Genomic DNA, 15,201 nt, shown 5'->3' with positions numbered 1-15,201 from the left:
TGTCAGAATGGCTAGTATCAAAAAGACAAGTGCTAGTGAGGATGTGGAGAAAAAGCAACCCTCGTGTACTGTTGTTGGAAATGTAAATTGATGCAGCCACTGTGGAAAACGGTATGGAATTGCCTCAAAAAATTAGGAATAGAAATACCATACAACCCAGTATTTCAACTTCTGGGCATTTACCTGAAGAAAACAAAAACACTAATTTAAAAAGATATATGCATCTATCCATTCTGTGGCAGCATTATTTACAATAACCAAGATATGAAAGCAATTTATGTGTCCGTGAATAGATGAAAGGAGAAAGAAGATGTGGTACATATATACACAATGCAGTATTACTCAGCCACAAAAAGGAATGAAATCTTGCCATTTGCAACAACACGAACATTGCAAATAAGCCAGATGGAAAAGACAAATACTTCATGTATAATAATATAGGTCTGCAAACAAGCCAGACAGGGAAAGACAAATACTATACGATTTCTCTTATATGTGGAATCTAAAAACCAAAACAAACAAGCAAATAGGCTCCTAAATACAGAGAACAAACACTTGGTTGCCAAAAGGGAGGTGGGTAGGGGGAATGGGTAAAATAGATGAACGGTATTAAAAAGTAAGTACAAACTTCCAGTTATAAAACAAAGTCATAAGCATGACAAGCATGTGGAACATAGTCAATATTGTTGTAAGTGACAGAGAGTAACTACACTTACTGTGGTGGTCATTTCATAATATATATAATTATTGAATTACTATGTTGCACCTAAAACTAATATTGTATGTCAACTACCCTACAGTAAAAAAAGAACGAATTTTATCAAATCAAATTAACAGCAATAGGAGACATCATTGTCCTAAAAATAAATGTGTAATTTTCAGATATTTCCTGAGTGCTTGTCATGTGGTAGACACTGTTTAAGCACTATATTCATAGCAATTTATAAATATTATCCCACTAATACTCTTAATGTTTATAAGTAAGGATACCCATTTTGCACATACACACAAATAATACAAAATACCTGAAGAGCCGTAAGGATATTTGCTAAGGCTTGTCCATATGTGTCATGGCAGTGAACAGCAAGAGCACTAGGTGGGATTTCTTTCATGACACTCTCCAACATTCTCTTCATGCTTCCTGGAGTTCCCACTCCAATGGTGTCTCCCAGAGAGATCTCATAACAGCCCATGCCATACAATCTCTTAGATACCTGTCGGGAAAGGTGAGGAGCTAGTAAAACAATGGAAATGGACAGTCTCAAACCCTGTTATTCCTTAACAAACATCATCCAGAAGTAAAAGTCACAACTAAGATCAGTTACGTATCCATGGGAAACATTTATTTTAGTTTTCTGGTCTTTTTCCTGTTTATTAAATCCTAAGCATTATATAAAGGTTTTAAAGACATTACTATATTTTTCTAATATTCAAATTTGCCTTAGAATCATAACTATCTATTTACATAGTTTGGTTATGAAATTATAAGCTACAATTTCAATTATGGGAGGCTTACTTTCTCAACCCTATCATCAAAACAGGAACATTACAAATTTACTTTGGAAGTAGTATTTCTCGAGACGTTAGATTAGAGGTCAAGAGATATCAATACTAGTTCCAGCTCTGTCAGTAAGTAGTTTTGTGATTGACAGAATCACCTAATATTTCTAACTTAATTTTTCTGGCTTATAAATGGATGCATTTGTGCAAAGTAAACTGCAAGTTCCCTTCATGCTGGGTAACTAATGTCACTTTCAAAGAGCAATATGAGTTTGCAAGAAGGCAGCATGGTATGTTAACAAAGACATGAGTTCTGAAATCAGACAAGCCTGGATTTAAATCTCAGCTTCCACCCATGCTAGTCATGTGATACTGGGTAGAAGATTAACCTTTTTAAGCCTCAGTCTCTTTTCTGTAAAATAGAGACAACAAATACTCTTATTAGCATATTTTCTAAGCCTTATTAATTTTTAAACATTGTATTAATGATGATGTTAATAAGGACATGTTGGTTATGAAAATGAAATGAGAATATATAAAAAATCGCTTTGTACAATATCTGGCATTTGTAAAAAATACTGTAACTCATTTATTATGTATTTCTTCAGTGCCCATTTTATGACAGGCACTAGTTTAGGTGCTGGGATATAATAAGCATATAAGTATTGAGATGGTTTATGCTGTCAACTGAGGATTGAACTCAAACAATTCCACTCAAGAAAGTGTAAATACAAGTAAAATAAGAATTTTGGAACAAAGAAACAGGATTCTAAGAGCATGTAGCAAAGGAAATTGACCTACATCTATCAAGTAGGAAGGGCCTAAGTGAGAGCTTGAGATAAAGTAGGCGTTAACTTGTTGAAGAGGGTGAGAAGAAGGGTACAAGAAGAATGTTTCAGGTGGAATATAATGTGTTCCAGACAGCTGAAATAGAAAATGCAAAGGGCATTCCAGATAGGAAAAAAATACAAAGGGTAGGTGTGGCAAGAAAGCAAAAACCAAGGGGGAATGAAGCTACATAAATCTGGTGAGGTAGGCATAGGACAAACCATGCAGAGCCTTGCAAACAAGCCAAGCTGAGAATTTTGGTTGAGGATTCTATCATAAGAGCAATAGGAAGCCACAATGGACTGTTGGGGTAATGGGGGTAGTGGCAATATTAATCTTTCAGAAAGGCACTATCAACAATATCAAAAACAGGTTGGAGGGCACTCAGAAGGGCCCCCTAGTCCAAGTAGGAGATTATTATTGGATGGAAACTTGGATTAAAAAAAAAAACAGGCATAATGTTCATTCTTCCCTACTGCCTATTAAATGCTGGAATTTCTTAATGGCCAGGTAAAGGACAATGAAGTTTCAAAAGAGAAACCTAACCACAGTTGGATGAAAACCCTAAGTGTGGTATCAAGGGAGTTTAAGGAAACAAGGGTGTCATCAAGGACAAGTGGTCAGTAGTCCCAAATTCTGCTAAGATGTCAAGATGAGTACTGAATATGATCTTGCATTTTTTAACCCAAGTGCTAAGTAGTGGTCTTACAAAGAGGGATTTCAGTGAAGTGAATGGTCTAGAAGTCACCTTGGAGGATGATAAAGAGCTGGTGGCACCTGAGGAAATAAACACCAGTAGTGTAGACAGCCCTTTGAAGAAGTTTAGATGTAGAAGGATAAAAATAGGTAACCAGTAAATAGATGTGGATGCTTAATTAAGAAAGGAAGCTTTCAGATGGCAGAGACTTGAACATGTTCAAGTGTCAACAGGAAGAATTCTAAGCAGTTGAATATACAGGGGAGTAAATGAGAAGAGGAACTAGAAGCTTGAACAGACTGAACAGTTTGCAATGCTGACTGCAGGCAGTAAGAGAGGGAGTCGGCCACAAAACCTAGTAGAAGAGTACAGAAGGCTCATTTAAAGTTGCTGGTCATCAACTAATGCTTCCAATCTGCCTGTTATGCAATTCTCTTCAACAACTCCTCAGGCATTCTGGTGCAGGCATGGAGAGGCTGAGGGTATGTGTGGTACATCCAGAGACTCCACAAGGCAAAAGGCAGAAAAGCAAGGGGTTTGGTGTACAGGTAGAGTTGGAGCCTCATTTTTTGCGGAGCCTGAAGTTTTATCACCTTGGAAATTTTAAGAAAAGAATATGTATTTGTAAATGCAAATTAATAACAAAGTCTTAGAAGGGTCCCATGCAGGTGAAGGACTACAACACGAAAGAATCTTTATTTTATAGTGTATCTGCCTCTATGTGTAAAGGTCTTAAAAGTAGACTGTGGGACAACACTCATTTGAAAAAAATCTGCAGTAAATTTCAAAAGTTCAAATGAAAGCACAAAAGAGGAATGGCTTTAGCCAAACTGAAGGTTTATCCTCATAAATTCTGATTTTCTAACAATGCTCTATCTTCACTACTTTAGTAATGCATTACAAAATATATGAAAATAACAGCCTTAACAACAGGTGCACATTAATATAGTTCACATACAAATGTGTTTCTGAGAGCCTAATATAGTCTCAAAGACTGAATATTTTGTCTTCATTAGTATCAATTAATAAACAAGAACAGGAAGTAGAAAATGAACTTCAATAAGCAGGTCTTTAACGGATATAATCTATCACCACAAAATTGCTCTCTAATAAAAGCAACTTGAATCTCAGCAGTAAGAGCTCTTGGATCTTAAAGGAACAAAAACAGTGTACAGCAAAAGCAGTGTATACTCTGATACAAGTGTCAAAGTATGCAGGACAAAAACAAAGGGAGCCTACCTGCGCAACCAAAGCAAAGTTGAAGTGTGTGTGCACAAACTGTCCCGACATTCTGATGGAATGTGGAAAGGCCCTCACTGCATTCTACTCATGTAAAAATGAAACAGGTGTTTTTATTCCTTCACCTTTGAGCACCCAAATGATAAGACTCAAAGGTTATTTAACTTTGAAGAGTTGTAGCCAATATATCCATCTGCAGTGTCAAAATGAAACAGTTAAGTAATCAAACTTGTCTTCCATTCCATGGTTCTCCTTAAACTCTGTTGTCAGATGCAAAACACAGTAAGGAAAACAGGCCACTTTTTAAAATAATATACATCATTTTACCAAGAACCAGAAAACCAGGGGTATCTTACTTCTGTCACTTTTTGTGGTGTGATGTTTCCTTCATACGGACAGCCCAGGGCACAAGACACATACCTAAATTTAAAATACAGAATCATATAAATATATGGATGATGGATAAGTCATTTCCTAATTTTCATTTTATCAAAATTAAGAAATAGCTAAAAAGTCATCAAAAGTGTATTTTACACCAGTTCATTACTATTCTCAGAACAAACAAAAACAATTTTGGAACATTTTCAATTGATCTCACATTTTTATCTAGTAATTACAATTTGATATGTTATCTGATGGCCGATGGGAATAAGATAACATGTGTTTATCCTGTGGAGTTATTTATACAACAGCAATATATGAACATTCAAAGCAGAAAATATCACTGAACTACATAGTTTTATTTAAGTACATACATTCAATTGTTAAATATCCAGGTCTTTGGAATCATAGAGAGATAGCATGTAGATGACTAACTGAATTTCTTTTTACTCCCATTTGGATCTTTTGGCCTTATTTAGATACAGTCATTAATCACCCCAAAACTTCTAAACCTGGCCACAACCTCAAAGTTCATCTTGTTTATCTCCTGTGGGTATACTTAAATCATCCCAAACAGAAGAGTTTCTAGTCTGTTTAAAAGACTCCAAATAAAGATATTCCATAAGCTTCTTCAACAATTTAATATAAAAAGTCAAGTCTTTCCTGAAATAATACTTTTCCATCTTAAGTATTAAGCTTTAGAAAAAGCCTGTTTTAGCTATTTTCAGCTCAACACCAATCCCATTTTATTAAACTTTCCTCAGAGATTTTACAACGCTTCTATTAAAATAATGCATCATGTGTTTGATTGTCAGGGATGAAGCAATTCACATGAGTGAGACAGGGATGGTAGGAAATGAGGCTGGAGATCCAATTTTCTGAGTGAGAATATAACAGGATTTAGATAATAAGGCCCTTGAATGCCATGCCAAGGAGTCTGAACTTTGAGATCGCTCAAAGTTATTAGGTAATGTAGTGACAAGATCAGAGTAATTTTCCAGGAATGTTAACTCTTTGAGAACTCTGGAAGTGGTTGCCAGAGGAAAGGTGCAGGCAAAAACAAGACAAACCATAAAACCATTATTTCTATGATTCTAAGATGCTGTCCATTATAAGATACACTATGAATTTCATAACAGATTTTGGAGTGAAAAAGTAAACTATATATTCAATGATTCAATCCATACCCATTGATTCCAAAGGTGTAATCCAATTTCAAAAGTATTAAAATGTGAATAAAAGTTGTGTTTTGTGATTCAAATAAATAAGCAATTTACTAAATCAGGTAAGCAGTGATGAAGACAGAGAAGGAATAAAGAGGTTAATTCAATTAAAATTTGAAAGTTATGCTGGAGAGGAAATCCATTTCTCTGCTCTAATAATTACTATAATTTAATCTTGTTTGAATAATCTGTATAAATTTAATCAAGACAACTGGAAAGAAAATGTTACATAAACCTAACACTTGGAAAAGGAGGCTAAGGTTGAAAAAGAACAAACATTTTCAATTCAGATACAATGATTATAGATAAATATGTATTTTTTATGTGTGTGTGTGTGTGTGTATAATCACCTTTATTCTAAACCCAAAATATCTAAATGTGATTAAATAGAAAATCCAAGCCATGCATTTACATGCCATCCCACTAAATATATATATAAAAAAAAATAAAGAAAAGAAAAAAAAAGGTGCAAAACAATAAAAGCAAAACAAAACCAACCTCTCCTGCATTTTCAACTAATCTGGCCATAGCTACCCCTTTGTGCCATAATTTTAAGTTGGCCACGTGCATTTTCATTCACTCAAGTTTTCCCTGATTCCTTTCCAGGTTTGCCTGGTCTTCATATTCCACCGATTCCAACTTTGTCCATGTGCATTTTCATTCATTCAAGTTTTCCCTCTGATTCCTTCCCAGGTTTGCCTGGGTCTTCATATTTCACTGCATTCATCTTCACATATTCTTCTCCATCCTTGTAGGTGGCCACTCCTTTAACCCATTCACACATGGAGCTACTTTCTCCAAAACAAACATAAGGATTCTCAACTATGTTCATTAACTTACTTTAATATTCTATAAGCACAGGTTGGCAAACTAAGACCCACAGGCCAAATCCTGCTCATTAGTCTTTTGCAAGTAAATTTTATTGGAACAGTGCCATGCCCATCTGTTTACCTATTATCCATGGCTATTTCTGCATTGTAAGAGCAGAGGTGAGGAGTCACACAGAGACCATTTGACCCACAAAACCTAAAATACTACTGTCTGGTCCTTTACAGAAAAACTTGCTGCTGGTAATAAGTGAAATACTTTCATGAGTGTGAGAATGTCTCTACCATGATAAAAATAGTCTACATCATCTGCTTTGACTAGTGGCTAGAGTCAACGTCTAGATTTCCACTCTTCTCTAGCAATCAATTAGAGTGGCTCTCAAACTTGCCCACACAGAATCACCTGGGGAGCTTAAAAAACAAAACCATGATGGTTAGGACACACTCCAAACCAATTAAATCACAAACTTAGGGAATGAAATTCAACCACTAATATTTCAAAATAATTTCTAAATCTCCATTATTTTGTTAAAATTGAAAACCACTAAACCATTAGCAATACTACCTCCCCTGGATTGCCTGATTCCCTTGCATAAAAAAGGGGACAATACACAGATTTGAGAGTAGCTAGTCTCAAGAATCTCCTCACTATTATGCCATAGAACCTTTGATCTATTTTTGATTGGCTGGTGGTTAAATTTCTCACAGACCTATCTCAAATCGTTCTACTCTGATGAAGCCCCAAACTACAACCTCTCCATTTCTTTTTTTTATCCAGTTTCTTACTTCTGGCTTAATGTCCTTTAGTACTTTTATCCACCAATGGTTGAGTTTAGCAGACCATTTTGTCAGCAAATGATTTTATTTCACCTTAATTAATGTATAATAGTTTGGCTAGGTATAAAATTCTAGGTTAAGTTATTCTACCTTTTTGAACATACTTCACTATCTCTGGTCTCAGTTTTGCTGATGAGAATTTTGCTATCTAGTGGTAATGCCTCTATAGCAATTTTATAGTAATTTGTTCTCTATTATCTTTAGGATTCTGTTTATATCTAATATTCTACATCTTACCATGAGAATGTCAGGACTTGTTATACTTCTTTAATATTTACATTGATGTTTTTCTTCAAATCTAGAAAATCCTCAAGGTATTAATTCATCAAACCTATCTCTCACATCTGATTTCCTTTTTTTCCTCCTGAAAATCTTGTTAGGCATTCTCTCTTAACCTCACTTTCAAAAGTTCTATTAATTTTTTCTGTGTTTTATTATTGCAATTTCCTTAAATCCTACTTCCAGTAACTAATACCCCTTTCGACTGTATGTAATCTGCTGTTCAATGCAATCATTGTTTTCATTTAATAAATGTATTTTTAATTTAAAGAAATGTTTCTTTTTGTAAAAGCTTCATTATTTTTTATAAAGATCTGTTCTTTTATGTTCTTCCTTTTCCTCTTTATTTTGAGGGGTTAATTTATAATCTCTCTTCAGATTGTTCTATTTCCTTCCTTTCTGTTAAAGTGTTCCTATATTTTTTTGCTTTTTTTTCTTAGCATACACTTTGTATCATCATGTGGTTTATAAATTGTACTGTGTCTTTTCACAGTGATTTTAGTTTCTGTAGGAATTCCATGAGAGTCTTGACTTATTCAAATGTCCCTATAAACAAGATCTGACTTCCTTTGGCCCTTGCTCTATGGACTTTACCAGTTCTTGGACAAATTTCTACCTGAATTTCTTAATTTGGGTTTCCAGGATACACCAACAAGTTCCACTGACTTTGCATTTACAAGGAGGTGATTCCCGCCTCCAAGAATAATCACTTTCAAATCCATGTTTTAGTAGAATATCTGTCTTTTCCCATATAGACATTAAAATCCCATTTTCAAGCCACTAGGGATTATATAAGCCCATGTGTTAGTGGCATCAACCTGCATGCTTACCACACTTTCTTTGATGAAATCTGAGGACTTTCCTTTCTGAGTTTGGCTGTATGTTTTAAAAGTGGTTATATTTATGTGTTTGTAATAGGAACAAAAAAGGGAGTCTCTGCATCAACTCAGTCCCCCGCAGTCTCTGTCTTTCATCATTACGCAGATAGATAACTCCAGGAACAACTCAAAATCTCATGAACATTACAAATTGATTCCCTGACATATTCACATGGCATATTAAGCTCAGTATGTCCAAAATGGTGCTCATTCCTGTTTCCCCTGCATTTGCCATTAAAAAAAAATAATAGTAATACAGTCATTTTCAGAATCTGTCCTGCCAGATCACTTAAAGGTCATCTTTGAGAACATATTCAATAACTTGGGTTGGCTGGTTCTTCCTCTCCAGCCTCTGTAGCACATGACCTCTGCCAGTGCCAGCCCAAGTATACAGAACGGTCCCTGAATATCTTCTCCAGGACAGCTGCAAACATCTGCTAAGTGCTTTCCTTGCCTCTGGTCTCACATCACTCATTTGTACACCAATATCTATTGACAAAATAATATGACCACAACACAGATCTGTTTACATAGTTTTATACTTTGAAAATCTTTAGTGGCTTGCCATTGTCTACCAAGTAAACTTGGTATTCAAGTTCAGCAATTTGTGAAACTTCAACCTAAATTTCTACCTCTCCCCCATTACACAGCTTCAAAAACTCCCATTCCAGTGAAAGTAAACTTTTCCCTGTCACCTAAGCATTTTTTGAGACTTCTCTTCACTATGCCTTTGTTCTTTGTAGATTTCCTGCCCCACCTGAAAAAGCCATTATTTCTGTTTATGCTTCCATATATTTACCTATCTTTAATGACTTCATTTTACTGACACCTTCTGCATTAAGTTTCTCCAGATTACCCCAGAGAAATTTAATATAGTATTACTTTAAACTTGAATAGGATTTTTCTGTATATCTCTTAATGTATTTGCTTTTTTTGACAATATAATAATTTTTTCTCTATATATTATTCTCCAGTCTGCTTGAAACTATTTGAAGGTTGGCTACTTTTTCATTTTCATATTCCATACAGTATCACTAGACAGTTCATTATATAAAACACTCAATATTTCTTGAATGAATTAATCCACAAATGTGTTAAGGTGACATTTTCATCATTCGAATAATTTTCTATGCAATTCCTAGTCTTTGCTCTAAATGTATAACCTCATACAGGCGATTAAAGTTCTAAATCCTATAGCCAGAGAAGATAGCATATATTTATGAGTTCAGACGTAGAGTATTTTAAATATCATATAGGATATATTATATAGGATGACCGAATAATAAAGGATTTGCCAACCAATATTGAAGCTCATTGTGCTAAAATTAAAAGGATGGTGTTACAATAAACTCTGTGGATAGAAATGTGAGTTGTTTTATTTTTATTTGTGCTTGTTAAGGCCATTTATCAGTATTATGCAAAATCACGATAAAAGAGAAACTGAGGCATTCAAGTCTTTAACAACTTTTTCTGGTAAAACTGAATCATGAGAAAGTACCTACAGTGAGGCCTTACCCAAGTACCCTGCATCCTTTCCCACAAGTACCTTCCCACAAGTACTACCTTCCCACAAGTACTACCTTCCCACAAGTACCCTGCATCCTTTCACCATTCTGGCAAGAAGGATGAGGAAAAGCCTGGAAAAAATTTTGCAAACACTTTGAAAGGAAGCAATCAACCACTGCTATCCTCAGACAAGAAAAGCAATGCCAAGAGCAAGGAGATGACACGTGATGTCAATTACACATAATGAAGACATTTAAATGTAGGAGCTGTTTTGGTGCAGTCATGCGGAGTACATCCACCTATAAACAATGCAAAATAGCATTCCATTATTAGTAAGCCAACCAAAAGTGGATTGTGAAAGCCTGTTAAACACTTAACACTGTGGATGATATAAGAAATAAAGACTGTCCCTTGGTCTCAAGGAGCAATTCTGCTAAGATGCTCTTTTAGCTCTCAAATGCTAATTTCATGAGAAATGAAAAAAACACACTCTTTTCTCAAAGACTCTATGAAGGCGGTTTAGACATGACCATACCAACACAGCTTACACATATTAACTACTGCGGGGATGTGTTATTCTGATACATAGCAGTGCCAGAATAATATGTAAGGCTAAAAAAAATGTATAAACCCTCAAACCATATGCATGACAGAAAATAGCTTTAACAGATGTCTCATTTTTAGAGTTTTATGTACCATGTTTTGGTAAATGATGCTATGAATTGCTCTTCTGATTTTTCTTCCAGGCCAACACAAAGGCCTCAGTTTAACAGAGGTTGGAAAGGAACCTGACCAATAAACTGTCCATTTAGAAGATGGTGCCATATATACAAGTGAATTCCATTGGGGTAGATCATCCAATGGAAGGTATTTGCTATATTAGTCATGAGAAACACTGCCTGCCAGTCACTGTGTATTTAAAAAATTGAGACTTAAAGAATGACGCTCACTATCACGCTCAATAATATTGCTATTACCTTCAGGGCCAGGATCAGAATCCATAATGACATGTTATATCAGACAGAGGGGGAATGAGAAATACAACATGGGCAAAATGACCTAAATGGCTTGGCTAACAAATAAGAAGGCTGCAAGTTCTTGATTAAGTGGGTGTTATAAATTATCTCTCAAAAGGAAAACCAGTGAAAACTGACCACTTTGAGGGAGAGGGCTATGCCCTTACTTCACAACAGAAAGACTGCCATTTTAAAGGTCAGAAATTATACAGAGCTAGACAACAAGTCAAAAAATAATAAGCACAAGAATTTCCTAACATCATGGGTGTTTCATCAAGGAAACTGGTCACTGATATACATAATACAATCTTATTCAGAAGCCTTTAAACCAGATTGGATTTTTATTGGTCTCGCCTAAGAGGAAAGTAGGTGGTGAGGGTCATAGTAGATCAAGAGATGCAAAATTTATGCACTCTAGGAAAACAAAAGCAAAAATGAACTATAAAAAGATTTTGCACAGTGAAGGAGACCATCAACAAAATGAAAAGGCAACCTATCAAGTGGCGAGAAGATATCTGCAAATGATGTAACTGATAAGGAGCTAATATAAAAAATACATAGAGAACTTATACAACTCAATATCAAAAAATAATAATCCAATTAAAAAGTGGGCAAAGGACCTGAATACATTTTTTCCAAAGAAGACATAGAGATGGCCAAGGGACACATGAAAAGATGCTCAACATCATGAATCATCAGGGAAATGTAAATCATACCACAAGGAGATACCACCTCATACCTTTCAAAATAGCTAGTATCAAAAAGATAAAAAAATATATATATATAGCAAGTGTTAGCACTGAGGTGGAAAAAAAAAAAGGAACCCTCATGCATTGTTGGTGAGAATGTAAACTAGCAGGCACTGTGGAAAACAAAGTGGAGATTCCTCAAAAAATTAAAAATAGTAATTCCATACCATCCAGTCATTCCACTACTGGCTATTTACCCAAAGAAAACAAAAACTCTAATTTGAAAAGTAAAACATTAATCACATCCTAAAATTGTTTTTTGTTTTTCTGTATCTAAAAGTTATATATTATTATCTTTATTAGGTTAACGACTAATTTGTCTTTTACTCCTTATTCTCATTATTTTGTACCTTTTTTCCGGGAATTTAAGAATTTCAGCAGTTACAGTTCACAGTTAAATATTTTTGCATTGTGTAAATTTTTTTTTTTTTTTTAACAATGGATGGATAATTTTGTTTGACTTCTGGGAAACTGTTACAAATATACTTCTTTCAACTTTCAATAGGTTCTTTCAGAGTAATCACGGATCAACTCATTTTAAGTGATTTTGTAGGAGAGGCCTAAGATGTAATTATGTAACAAGTTTTGCTTTGTTATGTACAACTGCTGACCTTGTGAACTTATTATAAGCATTTTAATAGTAAAATTAATAATGGCTCCTTAGTGATAGTTTCCTTTTTTAAATTAATATTCTCACAAAGAGAGAGAGCATGTGATTCTTGTGACTTCATTTAAGGTAAGTCGATACTTAGACAAAAAGGAATAAAGCTAAATGTCTGATATATTAAAGTACTACCTTCATATCTCGAGGCATTTCAATTTTGAAGGGATCTTGACCAGCCAAGAGATAATTATTTCAACAAATGCATTGATAAAAATAGAGAAAATGATCACATTTATCACAGACTTATTTTTCTTTGCCTTTTTCACTTTTTAAAAATTCAGACAAATAGAAAAATAACCTACATATTTTAAACACATGTCATATGAATTACACATTAAAAAATGAAGTCTAAAACGTAGACATTTCATTGTTCATTCATATATAATGTATATTCAGCAGCAGCTAGCTGACTGTGCATTTTATGTCAATGGTTTGGCATGGTATGTTTTCCCAATGTGTCCCAGATGTTGTGTGAAGTCCTGAGCACGTGTAAAAAAATGTGTACACATGCATGTGTATATATGTGTTTCAGGGAGAGGGAGAAAATCCAACAATAGCCCTCGTAACTTTAATAAAAGCTGCTATTTAAACCATATGAAAGTTAACTATTTTTATAAAAATTTAAATGGTTTTAGTGAGCATTTATAAAACGTGTACTGCCTTACGGCCTTTAAATCTGACAGCTGATGACATACATGTTCTGGACGGTGATCAAGCGCATGTTGATGCAGCTGCTGCCCTGCTGCCATAGTGAGACACGCTGAAGCATCTACTGCAGTCTCAACTGGTCGAGCATGACTCTTTCTTAAATGATTACTAATGACCTATGACTTTTAATAATGAGTATCTAAAATCTCGATTGCCAGTAAAAATAAAATCTAATTTAAACTCTATAAAAGTTTGGGGGAGGAGGAAGAGAATTCTCTACTGCACAAAGAGCAAACTCACATACTGAAAGGTGTATTTCTAAAAACGAATAGTGTTTCAGAAAATCTGCAAGTTGTGCTCCCAAGAAACAAAATCTGCACTGGAAAATACACATCTGTCTATTGTGTAACTCTCCAGCAAGTCTCCAGTGGACTCTGCTTATTGCATTGGACTGTGGGTCACTTCGTACACCCTTGCACCCTGTACACATCTTGCACCCTGTACCCTTCTTATCAAGGCCTGGCAAACTTTTTAAGTTGTAGCATGGTTAGGAATTTCTTTGCTGATGGGACAATATTAATTGCTCAACAATCAGTATTCAAGAGGATTTAGGGTTTCTATTAGCTTTAATACATTACCTATTCTACCTTATGAAGAGAAAAGCTAAATTTACATCCATCTTTTAACATTTAAAAAAAACTTGCCATTTGAAAAAAACAAACTTCCTATTTGAAGTGCAAGCTGTGCATGCACTTTACTTTGTATAGTTATGCATTGTTTTCAACTTTCCAGTAAGAATGACTTTACCGTAAAACATACACTCTGCATTTAAACACACATTAAAATAGAATGGCCTCTTCTTTTTCCCTTTCTTTCAAAGGAAAGAGAGACAAAACAACTTCTGTATGTTTGAATTTAGAAAATGATAGTACATTTCTTCTTTTTGATTGTGGTTATTCACTTTTGCCTTAAAATTACACATCCTTTATTTTCTGTCTATGGAAACACATTATCTTGGTTTTTTAATTTTTCTTGTATGTGCCTTCCATGATATGTATATATTTCAATTACAAGAACAATTTTGTATTTTTAAAAACTCATGCTGGAAACTATCACTCTGGAGAGAAGAAGAAGAAGGTAACAAAAGTAACCCAACCAACAAGATAGTGCCCTGTGGTGTATTCTAACTCTATTTGCTCACCAAATGACCTTGAGTGACTTCTAACCCTCTTCTAATACCATCACTCAAAATTGGGTCCACTTGCCTTTTCATTAACCACCGAACCTTCCTTTGCCACTCTGAATTTTGCTCACCTCAACCAAGGGAAGTACAACCTGCCTCTAAATCCAATTACAGCTTTCGGGCTTCTCTTACAAATGCTCTGCATTTTAATTTGTTAATATGCTAAGATTATCATATCTCTGTAACTATAAAAAGCAATAGAAAATTAGCTAATGTCTTAGAAACAAATGCTTTCTTAAGTAACCAATAATTTATTATACATTTCACAGAGCATAGGCCTGGGAGTACAGCCTATTTGCAGTCCATGCTGCAACTGCTGGTTCTGGAAACAGGTCTCTCTCCTCCTTCCCCATTTGCCTTTGTTTTTGGGTCACACAAAGAAAACAGGGAAGTCAGCTGTTGAGGGGGAGGTTGAATGGGTGAAATGATGGGCTGAATTTCCCAGGGCAGCTCAAAGGCTCAATTTTATGTTTTACATACTGTATTGAAGTTCTACATAAAATAATATTTGAAGAAAAAGTCATGGTTCTTAAAAAAAAAAAAAGGTTAAAGCTGTGGAAACCACATTAGATGATTCCTTCCCAAACGCTACTATGAGTTTACACAAATTTTTCAACCCACAGCAGGCTGAGATGAATTGATGGCTGCATTAGGGTAAGTATTAATAAAATGAGTAACAATGTCAG

General features: G+C 34.8%; 1 protein-coding gene across 4 annotated transcripts in view; it reads right to left on the bottom strand.

Moving 5' to 3' along the window:
- HMGCLL1 (3-hydroxymethyl-3-methylglutaryl-CoA lyase like 1) overlaps positions 1-15,201 on the bottom strand; it is a 195,246-nt gene that overhangs the window by 103,240 nt on the left and 76,805 nt on the right. For all 4 annotated transcript variants that reach the window (XM_032409625.1, XM_032409627.1, XM_032409626.1 and 1 more), the window contains 2 exons: positions 4,621-4,684; positions 1,026-1,214 (listed from right to left, as the gene is read on the bottom strand). In XM_032409625.1, coding sequence (XP_032265516.1) covers positions 1,026-1,214; positions 4,621-4,684 — 253 coding nt within the window. The remainder of the gene's footprint in view (positions 1-1,025; positions 1,215-4,620; positions 4,685-15,201) is intronic.

Source organism: Phoca vitulina, unplaced genomic scaffold (assembly GCF_004348235.1).
Source record: "Phoca vitulina isolate PV1807 unplaced genomic scaffold, GSC_HSeal_1.0 scaffold11, whole genome shotgun sequence".
Lineage (NCBI taxonomy): Eukaryota > Metazoa > Chordata > Mammalia > Carnivora > Phocidae > Phoca > Phoca vitulina.
The sequence above is the reverse complement of the archived record's forward strand: the minus strand, read 5'-3'. Positions and strand labels throughout refer to the sequence as shown.